The following is a 16,411-nucleotide window of genomic DNA, read 5'->3' as shown; positions in this document are numbered from 1 at the left end:
GAAAAATTCTCAATTAGGGTCTTTGTTTTAAAATTTGCTGGGCTTTTTCAATTGTGGTAATCAGTAATTTCAAGGTACTTTAAAATATTTTAAAACATAGTTGCCAATACCTTTGAAGTAACTGAAGTGAATTCTGTGAAGACAAAATTTTCCGAAAACAGGTGCGCATAAAATTCTGTAGCTGTGTCTAAAGAATACATAATTCAGTGTGGGTTTTCAGGTCAGAAAATAGTATTTTGATGATACTTTCTTAACATAGTATCATTTGAAATTGTTACTTAAAGCACACTTAGAGCACAAAACAGCAGGCTTCATAAGGCCATGCTTAATATAATTATTAAATAGCCAGTTTCAGTCAAACAATCTCTAAAATGTCATACAATTCTATGAAATAAACAAATTAGTTGCAAATTTATTCTGCCTAAAATTTGACCACATTTCTTCAGGCTAATAAATGACTTTCACATAGATCATTCTCTCAGATCATATCACAATTTTTGTCATTTTAGCCACAGAATAAAAATCATCCTTAAGCACTGTCTGATATATTTTACACCTTCCTTTGAAAGAAGGAGAAGGAATGGAAAAAATCTCCCTCCAGACAAACAAACTCCATGCTGTTTAGAAGAACAATGTAACCTGCTCACAATCCAACATCCCATTGACAATCAGTTTCATAAATTCTTTCCCACATAAGTTATAATAAGTAAAAATATTACTCACCTCTAAACGTTCAACTTCTGTCATGAATTTCACAAAATCCACATCAAATTCTGTTACATGTGGATCAAGGGTGTCATATGGTTTCTTTTGAAAAATGTGGTAGATATTTTTGAATTTTACTGCCATAAGATCTATACCTTCAATTGCACACTGAGTCAGTGCATTAAAATTCTGCTCTATGGCTATCATTTCCATGATCTGAAATAAAGATGTTATATTCATACTCATAATGAATTCTTTGTTATTTCCTCTATAAACTAAAACCTGAGCAAAATAAAATATTCAACAGCCACTCTTCTAGCTACTGCATGCACAAATGTGTTGTTTCTGAGTCAAGTATCTTCAATACTTGAAGCATGGTTAGTTCAGTTTTCAACATCAGTTGTCACCACAACTCAACACAAAGTAAAATAATAATTGTTTTTCTTAAGGATAAAGAGGGTTTTTTTTATGTTTTACTGCTAGATCCAATAGGATAATACGGAAAAGGAGTTAAAACATGGCATACTTATGACAAAAAGATATATCAAAGAATAAAAAAACACAACCCTACAGATTAGTATGTATATTGAGTGATAAAAAAGTACATTAAAGACTCACAGAATTCCTACCTTGTGATGATTATCATCTTATCCGTTGTCTGACCTTAATCTGTACCAAGAAGCACCTATTACCTTTTTCACTCAAGATTGTTAGTTTAAAACCCTTTCACTGCATAACCAAGCTAAATGTTAAGATGACACCAAGCAGCAGAATCATCTGAAGAATTCTGCTTGGCAGTAAACATGAGTTTTTAAAGTAATTAAAAAAAAAACAAAAGTGTGTTACTTCTCACATAATTTTAAACCTCTTAAAATAATGATCTGAATCTAGATCAGGTTATTTCTCCCCACACTAAAAGAGATAAATTGGCAAGTTGAGAAGGCAATTGTGAGGTAATAGCATCAATCATTGGGATGACTTACTCTGTGGAAGTGCCTAAATTCTCTCAATAGAGAGTTACGGACTCCTTTAAAGGATGATTAAGAGAATGTATGTTGGCAAGCATCCACTTTGTAAACTGTTCTTTGGAGAGACTCTTCTTCTTTGCAAAAAACAACAGCACCCAATATACTCACTTTTTCTAATCTCCTACAAAAAGCTTCAGATTTTCCAAAAATGTACACTTCTGATACTTCCAATGCCTTTTCTCCTAGATTTTTAGAAGTCTCTTGCCTAGCTTCATGGAAGCATTTCTGATATTCTCTCAACAGATATATGCAGTCCTAACAGGAGAAGGAAAAAAAACTATATTCATTATGCTATGCTTATGAGTGAGGGACTAGAGTACTCAAACCTATTGACATTCCAAAGCCATTAGCTATCACTTAATCTGGTTTCAGTCAAGAGGCAACAACAACTTAAACACAGTGGTTTTCTTTCAGTATCTGAAGAAAGTGTTCGCAACATATGAACGAACATGCAGTAGTAGAGCACAGTGAACCAGAGAGTGGTGGTGAATGGTGTTGCATCCAGCTGGCAGCCACCCTGGTGTCCCCAGGGATCAGTGTTGGGCCCAGTCTTGTTTAATATCTTCACTGATGATCTGGATAAGGGGACTGAGTCCACCATCAGCCATTTTGCAAACGTGGGTGCCCATGTAGATCTGCTGGAGAGTAGGAAGGCTCTGCAGAGGGATCTGGACAGGCTGGATAAATGGGTTGAATCCAGCAATTTGGTGTTTAACAAGACCAAGTGCTGTGTCCTGCATTTGGCCACAATAAGGCTGGGGACAGAGTGGCTGGACAGTAGCCAGGCAGAAAGGGACCTGGGGGTACAGGTTGATGGCAGACTGAACATGAGCCAGCAGTGTGCTCACACGGCCAAGAAGGCCAGTGGCACCCTGGCCTCTATGAGCAATAGTGTGGTCAGCAGGACTAGGGAAGTGATTCTTCCTCTGTATTCTATGCCTTTTGGGGAAGAGTGGAACTCAGTAACTGAGGTCCAGAAAAGGAGAAGGTGGAAATGAAGTAAACTTGGCAACCAGTATTCCCACAGCTGCACATATTTCGCCATAGCATATTGCATTTACTTAATTTGTTCTTAATAGGTCACCATCAGATGAAGAAGAGGAAGACTATCTTAACACTGACTTTTCATGGTATGCCAAGGAAATCTTGTATGGAAAGGAACTACTGTAACAAACTCAGGGTCTATTCAAACACCAGATTTTCCAGGGTAGAGGAAGATGGTACCATATCAGAGCTATACCCTCCTCCATAGCCCCTCTTCCTCAAGATGGAAAAATGTGAAATATTAATTCCTTGGTTACACATAAAGCAAAGATGCCAATTCCAAGGTCGGTGACAGACCACACTGATAAAGATGAAGCTATGAGTCCATGGGCATTGCTGTAAATGGGAAAACTTGGGAAAACTTTCAAAACATCATGAAATAAAAAAATCCAAGAGGTATGAAGCACTTGATACATATTGATATGGACTTCCTTACAATATCAACAGATAATCAATAGGTTTGACATGTAAATAATATAATGCCAAAATACAAACATTGATTTTTGCAGTGACTACTGGTGTCTCCTGATCCCAGAGTCGATTCAAGCCAGCATCTGTAATGTATGCTTTACATGTTGTGACCATTTGGTTTGTAACCTAGGACAGACAAATGAAAAAAGTTTAACAGTAATTTTAAGCTTAACAGTAAATTTTCCTGTTTCACAAAATCTAATAAAATTCTCATATACATATGTCAGTACTATCAATCAAATTTGGAATAAATTTCACTTGTGGAAAGTGGCTAAAAAATATATGCAATATATACAACAAACACCCTATAAAAACTCTGAGAACACTCCCAGAAGTATATGTAAGTCCCAGGACATATTTGTAAGTCCTATAATTGCAGCAATACATAAACACAGAATGTCATCAATCAAAATTCAAGAACAAAAAGAACTTAGTGAGTTCCAGCTATTCTTCACTTACATTGTTGTCTTTACACTTGCAGCACTTATTTAACGACTGCTCTTAGAGAATTTTTTATCCTAGTAGTATGGCTTTACCTTGATTTCCTGCGGCTATAAAAAGGAAAAAACATTCTTCTACTTCTCAACCATTCTTCTACTTCTCAACCATTCTTCTACTTCTCAACCACAAAAATCCAAATTTAGTCATGACAGAAGGAGAGAGAGGAGTATGTGCAGATACAGAAGACATACCACAGAGAACAGCTACAGGTGGACAATTTTTTTGTCTATTAAATAATATGAACAATTCAAAACAATTCTCCTGATGGTGTTGTTTGGGTTTTGCCTTTTTTCTTTTATATGTTCTCTGTATTCTTTGCACATATATTTGTTAGTAGCTAGTTTTCCCAGTACTTTTCCATGGCCTTTCCCTAAGCAGAATGACAAAACAAATTCCAGAGCTTCAAGCCCTGAGAGGTACAATGTAGAGAGCTTTTTGGATAATTGGTTAGCTGAGAAAGGACATTCCGATGTGATACCGATAGATAAGGGTAAGAGAAACAAGCTGGGAACTGAGCAACCGGTGCCTAATTACTGACGAAGGTCACAGTGACCTTCTCTAAAACGGGAAGACGGGGGAGAAAATTGCTTGCCAGAAAATGTAGCTATCCCAAAGTAGAGAAATTAGAAGAATGTACACATAGAAGCAAAATAATTGTTAAGAGATAGAAGTAAGTGTGTTTGATCTAAGTGTGCTTTAACCAATAATGAGCTCAGCTTTTGCAATATGTATAAGCTTCATTAACACTAATATAAATATGTGTAGAGTTTCAATAAACTTCGAGATTTGCTATTCATCGCATATGGTGTGTCGCATCTCTCCCGCCGTTACGACAGTACAAGGCCCCAGTGCTATCTTGGTTCTACCTGGGAGCCAAAGCCAAGAACAACTCTTCAAGATGCATTCTCATGGACAAAGCACAACTAGTGCTGAAGGCGGGGCTCCAGAGAAGGGGCTTGACCTGGAGGAAAATTGCACCACTTGTACTCCTAATTGGTGATTTTTATCAATTATGCTAATTTCCTAAAACCTATAAATGTATACTCATCCTTGTAGGGGTAGGCTTTCACGAACATTTTTTCATAACTGCCTCTGAAGGCCTTCATTAAAGATCCTCTTTTATATTACCTCCTTACTAAAATTATCTCAAGTTTCATTTCTGGGTTGGGAAAAAGGCAACACTGACATGAGGCTACTGTAAAGCAGGCCTTAAGTATTCCTAATTGAAAAAAGACTGGAAACTGCCATACCAAAGGCAGCTTCAAACTTTAAGAAAATTACTGATAAAGTTGGAGGTAGGACCTCCAGTGTCACTGCTGATGATCATTAAGTGGAAACAAACAGTAAATAGGGACCTTAAACTACTGGATTAAAATACAGACTTTTCCTTCCTATTTCAAGCATAGCTTCATGTAACCAGTTTGCTATTAGCCTCTGTAATGAAATACTTACTCCCTTAAACCATTAAATAATAGACAGTAGCAAGAGTCAATATACAAACGTACAAAGACCCATTTTATGATAGGTAATATATACCTAATGTGATATATAGAAAACAGCCACAGCGATGAATAGATACAGATTCAAAAGAGCATATACTTCTTAATATCCTAGTTCAAACTGAAATGTAACAAAATTTTATGCTTAACTCTGTGGTGTAAAGAAACAAAAAATGTGTGTCTGAGTAATGAGAGTCTACTGCGAATTTCCCCTGAATGCTTACTGCAGGTGTGTGGCTTAGTTAGGAAGGATTTCTTTGCTAGAAAATCATTGTACAAACTATCTTTGCATGCAGTGGATATCTGGATTCTGCAAAAGACATTGGTATAAATGCACAGACAGTCTCAATTTTCACTTTAAGGAGGGAAAGTTTATGATCTGAAATTCAATTAACTTTTCAAGTATGACTTGCTTCAGAAAACAGGAACCTTTTATCTTTCTCACTTTTTGGAGGAACAGCCTTGTCAGATTGATGGCCATCTGCCATTAGGTCATCCAGGCTGAGAGAAAAAGAGCCTTTGCAGATTCTGTGACTTGGGAAACAACTGATCAGATTAATTCAGATTAGAAGATTAATTAAGAATAAAAAAAATAACACTGATGAACCAAGAATAAACAAAGCTCCTTTCAAAAGAGAAATCTGCAATCCAAGTTTAATCCTCTCGTGATCAACAGAGTTCTTTTCCTTTCCCTTACAGAACCCCACTATTTACTACCATTTTAAAACTCTTTTTACATTTTTAATGCTCTACTGATTTAAACAATTTTTTTTTCTTCTGAAAAGTCACACAATTTTTGTAATTACTATTTTGTTTAATATACTTACCTTTATAAGTAATGATGTAATTCTCTCAGAAGTATTGTAATATTTTGAAACACGGTGAATCATTTGTACAGCCTTTATCAAGTATGGTATTCCCTGTGTCATTAATACCTCAAAGCAAAGTTTCAAGAAAAAAATTACTTCCTATTCTTAGCAACTATATTTCCATTCTATTGACAACTTCTGAATTACGTATTTCCCTAAGCCACACGAATCAGTCTTTAAAATGTCATGGCAGCTTACCAAAAGTTTTCTTATTAAAAAAGACTAACCATGCTCAATAAGATTTCAAATATAAACTAACAAGAACAATAAATGGCTAAGTTTGATCACTGGCTAAGAAATCAGATTAAAGATGTTACAAGACAAAATAATTTTAGTATCCTATTTTGATGAACAAAATTGAACACTGATTCAAAGTGTAAAGGTTGCATTTTTTGGTGCAATAGGAAGTATTTTTCTGCCAGCAATTTTCTGTGATGGATGCTTTTGTTTTTCTTCAGGTAAGGGTGCTAATGTACTTTTATTGTAATAACAATCTTTACATAAAATGTTTCATTCAGACACTTCAGAAAACTCATTAAATAATTGTCACAATGTAAGTTTCATTAACAAATGCCTAATTCCTTCAAGCATATCAAACACCTAAATTTTTCACATATTTTGTGAAATCAATGTTCACATTGTTAAAATCATACAGTGGCATTACAAATACTCAGTAGCTCAAACACTTCTGAAGTATTTTGGTGGGGAAAAAACAAAACTAAACAAAACAAAAGACAAAACATTATAATTCATTAACATTATCAGGAACTTGTCAACATTGCAATTCAGAATATCAAGAAAGTAATTTTGGCTGTCACCCCTCAATGGAGAAGCCAAGGTCCTGTAATTAAATTTGAGTTGTAAACTCAAACTCATAGTGTGAATAGAAGGTATTTGAATTTAGCAAGAGTGTGAAATAAATGCTATATAGTATAAAAAAACCCATCTGTGTCCATAGTGTTCATTACCAACACCACCTGTGAAATGGAATCAGGAGATTCTGAGTCTATAGGTTTTCTTTTCCAATCCTTGACAGAAAATAAAACCCTGAATACTGGACTGTGTAGAAATTTCTCTGATTCAAAGCCTCAAGTTAAATGCTCAGTCTGAATTTTCATATATTAACCTACTGCAGCACAAATGTTCACTGTGTGATACTGCATGCACCAAATACCATCATAAATCAATATGTATTCCTAATTCCATTCCTTATTCACTAATATATAAAAGAGTTGTCCATACCAGATACTAAATGCAACTCTGCACAGAATGAAGATCTGTTTAAAACAGGATATATTAAGCTTGGAAATCACTGCTTTTAAGCTGAACATCATAGAAAATCCTACCTAAATTAACTTGATCTCAGGAACATGATTAAACAGAAAATCACATGTATCCAAACTGTTCCAGATTAAACAAAGAACTCTAATTAACTATTCTGTATTGGTAAAATTATGAACTTTTCAACAGGTTTGCACCCACTAATGTAAAGTAGTTCATCATTAGGGCCTGGTACCTGGCACCCTCTAGTGATACCTTTAAGAGCTGAAGATAAACCAGCTTAGTGACACTGCTTATCATACTTGCCTCTTACACTATTCCATGTAATATGAGCTCTATGTCATATCAAAGCCCTTTTGCTTGCCCTCTGTTACAACTTTGTAGTAGGGTCCTAAGCTGCCAGAGATTCAAAAGAAATGCAGCACTTCCTGACTGAGAGCTGGAGGCATACAGGACCAAAACATGAAGGACTCAAAACCAAATGAGAATGAGCACTATTTTTCTAAGCTATTTACTCCTTTCATTCTGTTCTGCACATTCTGTTCTGCAATACACCTATTATAATAATTCATAGTTATTTTACCAAATAACTAATATCTTGAACTACAACTGAATGGTGTACCCGGACAACCAATTGTCTAAATTCTGACTGGCAGGTACTTCTGCAAATAGAAGCAGATAATATTGTATTCCATATTAAAAAAAAAAAGTTTTGCCTATTTAGGACCTTATCAGGTTTCATTATTTTCTATATAACTGAAATTTTAGTACTTTGGTTACAGTTATGTGATCATAGACACATATGGCATTTTCAGGGGAAGACATATTTGGAGATTTTCATATTATAAAATATGTAGCTAGTTTAATTGCTTTAAAAAATAATACCAGCAGCAGGACTGACTCATTAGAAAATCGTATTTATGCTTATTTACTAAATACATATTTCATATTTACTAAATACATATTTCAAAACACTATATTTGATGAAATATATAATAATGCTTCAACATTTAGCTTTACACGATTTTAGAAAAAAAATAGTAAAAATTACTAAATTACTAGTAGTAAATTAGAAAAAATTGCTTTTCAGTAAATATAAGGAAGGAAAACTTTATTCTGCTCTGGGATTTCTATGTAAATACCTAAACTATGCATAAAGAATGGCGGAAGGCATACTTACAACATCAGTGCTATATAGGGGCTGACAAACTTTTTCAAGTGTGCTTAGGTATCTCACATTATCCTTTGATTCATTTGCTGCATCTGTGATTTTGCCATCTAATTCTTGCCATGACTAGTGGGAAAAGAGTACTGTGAAAAACTTCATACATAGTGAACTGTTTCTTTAACTTGCACTCACTTGCCAGAAGTAAACTTTGGTAAATGAATTTTTAAGAGGCGTTGCCAAAACAGGCAATAAAAGTTAACTTATTGTATTTATTACACATATAATGCATTTTATGTTCATTTTTGGCTGCATTCCTGAAATGTCTTGTTCTTTGTCTTGATACATTCAGCATACCAGCAACACATCTAAATTTTCTTCTTCTAATTCTCCTTGGCAAATCTCTCTTAGATGAAATAAAAACAAACAAACAAACAATAACCTTTTTAAAAAAAAAACTAGCATAAAAAAGAAAAAAATTATTACCTTTAGTATTTTAGAGTGTGCAACTTTCAGAACACTGATAACAGCTTTACAGTTTTGTCCTTTGATCTGTTCAATAATAAAGTTCAATTTAGCAGACATGTATTTCCAGTTCTCCAGTTCCATCAGTGGACCTGAATCCTTAGCTTCTCTCCTTAGCTGTTTGCTCTCAGTCAGAACCTGCAATCCAATTGAAAAAAAAAATCAAATGCTTACTATAGGAAATAGACATGTCATTATAGAGAGGAAACGCTCTTGAGGAAACTCACTTAGAAAAGAACAAGCTTGCAGTTACTGACACATGAAAATGGTTCCCATTTGGAAAAGATTTCTAAGTCTGAATTGCACTCAATCATATTTTTAAACTGAAAATAAGGCAATTAATATAAATTGCTGTCATACCCTGGGTGAATATCAGAGTATATAGATAAGCCTTTAACCAGAATCTGTGGATTGAAATGCACCAAATGTAATTTCACTTGTCCAGAACTTCAAGAACTAGTTTAATAAAAGTATTAGATATAAGTCATAAATTTTTCCATTTGTATGCTAATAAATGTGCAGTCAGCTCTTTTTTCATCTCTTTAACATTTCTATTCTTATAAACTAAACACACTAACTATAGTATGCCTTATAAGTAGAGTATGTCCCTGCCTACACAGATTCATATTTTGACAAAGGATTCTCTCTTTTTCATGGAAGTCTCAGACTTTGATAACTGAGACCTTACAATGCAAAACTTACACTGGATAAAATACACCCTGCTGGGCCTGCTCAAAAATCTTTCTAAGAGCAGTATTTCCCAGCACAAGTGACAGCAGAAATTTAACAGGTAACGTACAGTTAGGTATGCTCTATATGCATACGTGGTCCTCATCAGTGTTATTAGTCCTGCAACTCTCTGTTCTCTTCTTACTATTTGTGAATTAAGTGCTCAGAAACTCTTATTCTCACTAGACTGTAAATTCCTAGGCATAAGGACTATCTACTTAACTTCCCCTGTGCATAGAAGCAGAGCGCTTCTCTTCATTTGGGTGGAGATGCAGCTGAAGCCTTTGGCAAACTTCAGGCAAGTCTCACATATAATTTGTAAATATTCATCCATATTCATGCTGAATTGATGTGTTAAAAAAGCAACTTACATGTTCAATTTGTTTATACCATATCATAAGTACTTCCTCTAGCTGGTTAACTGTGTCATGACTGTCAGCAGCTGCAGTTATTTTATCAAAGCTCTGGAGTTCAGAAAAATTAATGTGATCTATTTTTTTCAACTCAACTGTTCCTTCAATGCATGCTGCAGCACCTGAGAAAAAGGCAATTAAAATATCAAACCAATTAAGACTTTAAAATAAATTTCCACCAGTCAAAGCAATTTAAATTTGAAAATATACATCTGCAGCCAGTGTCGTTTTGATATAATAGCAATTTACTGCACTCACATAAAGCAGAAATATCTGATTTTAAATGCAGTGGTATTCCTTAAAAGCAATGTTTCACTATTTGCTTAAGAAAATAATCCACCCATGTATATATTATGCAAGTAATGGATAATTTTACTTTTCCTTGCAGAATGTGAGAAGTTCCTTATCTATGCACTACTGCCTTTAAATAGAAATCCTTAAGCAGAATTCCTCTAGTTTGTTTCCTAAATGCAATGCTTACCTCCTAAAAATGAAATGTATTTCTTAATTGTTTCCACAAATTTCTGCTTGTCTTTTGTATCCTCTTTGGACTGACCTAAATCACCCCAATTACTTGTTTCAAGGATAGCAGGGAGAAAAACCTTTTCTAGTAAATCTTTAATACCAGGGAGGAGTCCATCAGTGGCATCCAAAACACCAAAAGAAATTTCCTGCAGCGTAAAAATATTATTGTTATCAAAGCAGTAACTTACACTAGAAACAGTATTATAAGTTCTATGTATTTTTATAAAAGCACTCCAATATGCCAAACAAAACTTTAATTTAAGGAGAGAAAATCATTATATTACACACCTACATTGTGCCTATAAGATAGTACTTTCAATAAAAAAGGGAAGTCAATAATTATTTAGTACAGTTTTAAAAAGCTGTCTAGTTATGCTTATGTTACATCAGTTATTTATCTATCAATCACATAGAGTTTGGAAATTTTGAAATGGTAGAAAAATTCCTCACCCACAATTAGGTACTAATTAATGAATTGCAAATAGCAAAAAACTCTCTGAATGTCCTTATCTGAAGTTATATAAGAAGCAATTATCTGATTAAATATATATTATCTTGAATCAAGTTAAATTTTTACCTTCTCTCCAAAACAAAACTTTACATGGTGTGACTATTTCTAATATTCCAGTATTTAAAATGTCCTTAAAATGAGCAAGTATTAACATACATCATGTAACAAACTTCCTAGAATATAAATTTTCTTTCCTTATCCCTTCAGCATTTGGAATTATTTGGGAAGGTATCTGATGAAAAAGTGATAAAGACAGAACTTGTATCTTACTTATGATAATGTTTTTTCTCCTTCACCTTCCTGGGTCTCAAAAGGAATGGAATATTTTAACATGAAATATAAAGAATATAAACTGATAATGGATTTTCTCTCTGAAGAATTTGAAATAATACTAATTACAAGATACATATGTGAAACTATTTGTTATCAATTTACAGTCCCTTAAGCACTGCCCAAATACTAAGACATGTAGCTATGAACAATAATGAAGCCCACACTTATATAAGAATTTGTCTTGTAAAGCAGAAAATCTCATGCCACATAATTTATACAGGATAAATGCTTATTTTGTATTTTATTAATCAAAACAAATAAAAAGGTACAGGTAAACTTTTTGTCTCCTGGTATTTGCAATAAAGTCTTCTCAGTGTTTCTTTGTAGCTTAGGAATTTTGATCACAATTAAAATATACTTAGCAGCTTTGACCACTACCAAGGAAAGAGAAATTAAGGGAAATTAATATATATTTCTTTAACAAGAATCCTGTAAGACACTAAATTCACAAGTATTTGCTGAAGTGATTCAGCTATTTGTTGTTTACCCAAAATGGAGAGCAAAAAAGTTACCAGTAACTTTAGTTATGTGACAACTGTGAAAAAAAATAATGAAACAAAAAATAGCTGCTTTTAAAGCTTTTAGTTTTTAAACAAAATGAGAGAGTACCTCATGTATAGTTTTGTCATTTATGGATGTGTCATTCTTATAGCGAACAAAATAAAAGCATTGTCCTAGGATTTTGTCTGGTGTCCTCTCCAAATAAAATTGAAAAATTTTACTTCCTTTTTCAACATCTGGAATTACCCGACCACACTCTGAAAAGGAATTTCATAGATATGACTCTTTTTTAAAATGAGGGTATTATAAAATGCTTAAAATCAATATAAGGAAATAAAATTGAACATATAAATAATTTATTTTCTTCTTTTGTCAGAGAACAAAAACCAGTATAATTTCTAACTGTAATTAAGCACACTATTAGAAAACTACACCAAACGTATAACGTGTATCTTACAAACCTATTTGGGTGCATTGTAATGCACTGAAAAGGGAATTTGCTCAGGCCCATAGTTCTGAAACAATTTGTTGGTGACTAAGGTACTGTATTTCCATTTATCCTACCAAAAAAGATGCCAGGTCTAAGTGAGAAAAGAGTGATTTCGAGATGGCCTCAGGTCCTCTGTGAATATATTCTTATGCAATTTGATAGCTCAATATAAATAAGTAACAGAACAATATTTGCAATAATTCGTGATCATTAGGGATTTTGGACATTACATTCTAATTCTCTACCATGCATGTGAAATGCGAAAAATTTCAAATATTTATAATAAATGAAAAATCTGAGACAGGTTTTATGAAAGTGCTTTCTAATGAACTGCAGGCAAAACTCATGTCAAAACCAATTCAGTACTTCAGGATAACACTTTATAGTCTTTCTTCCAGGAATGGCTAAAATTGATATTTTTTTTCCTAAACAATTTGACTTGAAGCAAGCATTTAAAATATGAATTTTTAGTCCTCAGAGCAAATCTTGCAAAATTCTGAACAAGTAAAAGCCGATTTTATTCTGAGAAACTTCAAATCAAATGAACAATAGAATGCACTGTTACATGTGCCTGTATTATTATTGCTAAACATTTACCTATTCCTCGTGGATCTCCTTCTTGATAAAAAATTTTCAATGATTTTTTTCCTCCCTTGGCAAAAAAGGAATCAAAGGCATCAAACTGTTAAAACAAAGAGTGAATACTTGTTACTCAAAATATTTTTATGTGCCTTTAAGAGGTGCAAAACTAATTTGACCATGCTACTGTTTAAAGTTTTGCTTGCACTGTTTATCCCCAAATATTGTGAGAAGATAGGAAGCGTCCAACTGAAGGACTCAGCCATAGTAGTGGCTTCCTACTCATCAAAAAAAAAGGTCAGAAGTTTAGCAAGCATGTGTGGAGATGCATCACCTGTTCAGGGACAAAGGATACACTTCTAGTTGTGGTATATTTCTTACAAACACGTTTTTTTCCCCTAAATAAACAAATATTAAAGCTGAATCAGAGCAATGATGGGAAAATATGTGACACCCAGGTTGACAGAACTTAAAGCCACTCTAGTGAGAAGACAACATTGCATGAAAATAAAAGAAGCAAAAGCAAGCCAGCTCTACAAGTGCATTTCACTTTTGTAAACAGCATTAGTGAATAACAAGGTTAAAACAGAGAAAAATACATTAAAAAGACCCACCCCCAAAATAGTGAAAGAAAAAGTTGTTAAAGTGCTCAATGCTCAGTGACAAAAAGCAGGAAAAATTCACTACTACAAGAAGCACTCCAGCTTGTGAGGAAGAGGAGGACAAACAGTAACTTTGGGGCTTGTATCAGTCTACACAGAAGGTAAGATGTGAGCTCTTCCCACAGCTGCTGATTCTGCAAAGAATCAATCTGCTGTTTCAAGTCCATGTGGTTCTCACACCCACTGTGTGAATATATATGCAGGCTAACACTTTAAAGGGAAAAACAACTCATGGATATCAAAGACATATGTTTATGGGAATTTATTAAATGATAATTTGGTGAGGGACAATGTTGACACAGCCCCAGCAGCCTGAATTGTTTATAAATAAACTAAAACTGGGAGCAGGAAAATATTCAACCACTATAATTTTTCAGATGGTCCTGGTGACAGCCAAAAAAAAAAAAACCAACCCAACCATACCCAAACAAAAATAAACAAACAGAAAAACTCAAACCAAATACAAAAAAAAACCCTAAAGAAGCCAAAATTTCTCAATTTCTCAAGTGTTGGGACTAGTCAAACTTGGTGTAGAAGAGCAGTTTCACATTAAATCAGAATGATTTAAAACTATATATCATTTAGCAAATGTAAAAAAGGGACAATACTTAGCACACCTCTATGTTGTGTAAGCACAAAAAACCAAACAAATGAGGCTAAGTACATTTTATGATATAAAAATATCAATAAACAAACAAAACCCAAACAAAGTTGGAGTAAGGCTAAATTTGGCTTGTAACTGTAAAACTGAAGTTCTAAGAATTGATTTGTTTTATCAAAGGAGATATTACGTGGCTGAGTGTTAAATGCTAAGTCAAATCTCTCTTAACAGACAAAAATAACTTCAATGAGGTGCAACAACAGTCAAATAACAAAAACGTAATCAGAGAAGTTGAGTCGTATCTTTTCTCAACAGCCATACTGAGTTTTGATAATCTCTTTAAAGTACAGTTTTACTGTTTCCTGCTGTTTGTTTAATCATTTTGAAACATCATGAAAGACAACACTAAATACACAAAAATAGTGAAAGCTTTCAGAAGTTCCATAGATTTGAGATCTACACACTCTGCAAACCCACTTAATCTTTTAAACATACAAACATAAATAAAGTGCTCAAAAGTGAAATTTCTTAGTGGGTCTTTCAAACATTTCCATAGTATTTAAATGGTGCAGGATTAATCTTCCTTCTTACTACTAACAACATGCTAATTTTCAAAATGCTCCCATAAGTTACACACTTTTGCACTATCTTAGAAATTTCATTGAGAACTTGCCTAACAAACAAAATGATCATAATTAGAACATAATAAGGTCAGTCTCAGATGGATGAAACTGTTTGGAACTACTAGATGTGAAAATAAACCCTTTGATCAAAATAACAGTGGCATTTATATTTTCCTTGAGGTAAGAAAGATGAAAAAGCCACAATCAAAAATTGGAGATATTTGCAAATCTGCTGGGAAACTCAGCTGAAAGATTTAGTCAGGTGTCCTTTTAGATTGATTGTGTGCCTTAGTAATCACATTTTCTGGCAGAAACAATAAAAATGATGGATAACACTTTCTATAAAAGGGGTAATCTGCTACATATTTTTACTAATAATTTAAATCAACAGGAATACAAAACAGACTCACCGAAGGGACATCCAATATCATTTCCTCCACAGTTGCTAAGTCTAAGCCTACCCTGGCACTGAGAACTTCAAATATGTATTTATATGAAGCATTAACTCTCGCTCTTCGATCTTCTCTTGCTTTTTCATATTGAATCTAAAACATTAAGCAAGACTTTCAAGCTAAAAATATACAAAGTAATCACAACAATGACCTGCAACTTAACTTGCAACTAATGCTGAAATCTACTGTCTTGTATTTACAGCTACAAAATGCCCTAATTTTAGAAATACCTAAATTTTCAGAGGCTAACAGAAGAACAAATTATTAAGTATTATTATAAGATGTGAAGTCAAATCTGAGGATTTGTGAGGGAAAAACAAACATTAAGAATATGACCGCTAGATTTTAAGATTTTACGTGACATTAACAGGCTTCCTTGTTCACGATCAAAATTTCAATTTCTTAAATTAATACAGAAAGGTTAAAACATCCATTTAAAATGAAGTATCTAGGGTGGGAAAATATTTGCAAGAACTAAGGTGAGTACAGCTTCTATGTAAATTATTCAGGTAATATCTCCTGCCTCTAATCTCTATTACTTTAAAATTTTAAAATATTACAAACATGGAAAAAAATACTCACTTTCTGCCAGAAATAATTTAGTAAAACAACTGAGTCTAAACAAAAATAAAATCAATAAACAAAAGATTCAAACTAATTTTTAATATAAACTGAATTTAATAATCTGAGGAAAGAACCAGAAACTTATAACCTTTTTTGCTTTGTGACTTTGCACGCTTGGAACTCCGCTAGGGCGGTAAATCTTAGAAAAACTTTGACTTCGACTTCCAAAAGAACGAGACGAAGAGGAAAGGCTTGCTAATCGATGAGCTGTCAGAGAAGGTCTGGGTAAATCTTCTGCAGTGGCTGAACCTTTTTTAGTATTTTTTTGTACTCCCGCCAT

General features: G+C 33.7%; 1 protein-coding gene across 1 annotated transcript in view; it reads right to left on the bottom strand.

Moving 5' to 3' along the window:
* DNAH8 (dynein axonemal heavy chain 8) overlaps nucleotides 1-16,411 on the bottom strand; it is a 115,532-nt gene extending 99,121 nt beyond the window's left edge. The window contains exons 1-13 of the mRNA XM_054629253.2: nucleotides 16,220-16,411; nucleotides 15,466-15,600; nucleotides 13,188-13,272; nucleotides 12,209-12,357; nucleotides 10,712-10,901; nucleotides 10,189-10,352; nucleotides 9,050-9,226; nucleotides 8,579-8,692; nucleotides 6,076-6,183; nucleotides 3,273-3,374; nucleotides 1,842-1,988; nucleotides 724-921; nucleotides 111-187 (exon numbers count right to left, since the gene is read on the bottom strand). Of these exons, the coding sequence (XP_054485228.2) occupies nucleotides 111-187; nucleotides 724-921; nucleotides 1,842-1,988; nucleotides 3,273-3,374; nucleotides 6,076-6,183; nucleotides 8,579-8,692; nucleotides 9,050-9,226; nucleotides 10,189-10,352; nucleotides 10,712-10,901; nucleotides 12,209-12,357; nucleotides 13,188-13,272; nucleotides 15,466-15,600; nucleotides 16,220-16,411 (1,838 nt within the window). The remainder of the gene's footprint in view (nucleotides 1-110; nucleotides 188-723; nucleotides 922-1,841; nucleotides 1,989-3,272; nucleotides 3,375-6,075; nucleotides 6,184-8,578; nucleotides 8,693-9,049; nucleotides 9,227-10,188; nucleotides 10,353-10,711; nucleotides 10,902-12,208; nucleotides 12,358-13,187; nucleotides 13,273-15,465; nucleotides 15,601-16,219) is intronic.

The sequence above is a fragment of the Agelaius phoeniceus genome, chromosome 3, assembly GCF_051311805.1.
Source record: "Agelaius phoeniceus isolate bAgePho1 chromosome 3, bAgePho1.hap1, whole genome shotgun sequence".
Taxonomy (NCBI): domain Eukaryota; kingdom Metazoa; phylum Chordata; class Aves; order Passeriformes; family Icteridae; genus Agelaius; species Agelaius phoeniceus.
This window is presented reverse-complemented; position numbering and strand designations above follow the sequence as displayed.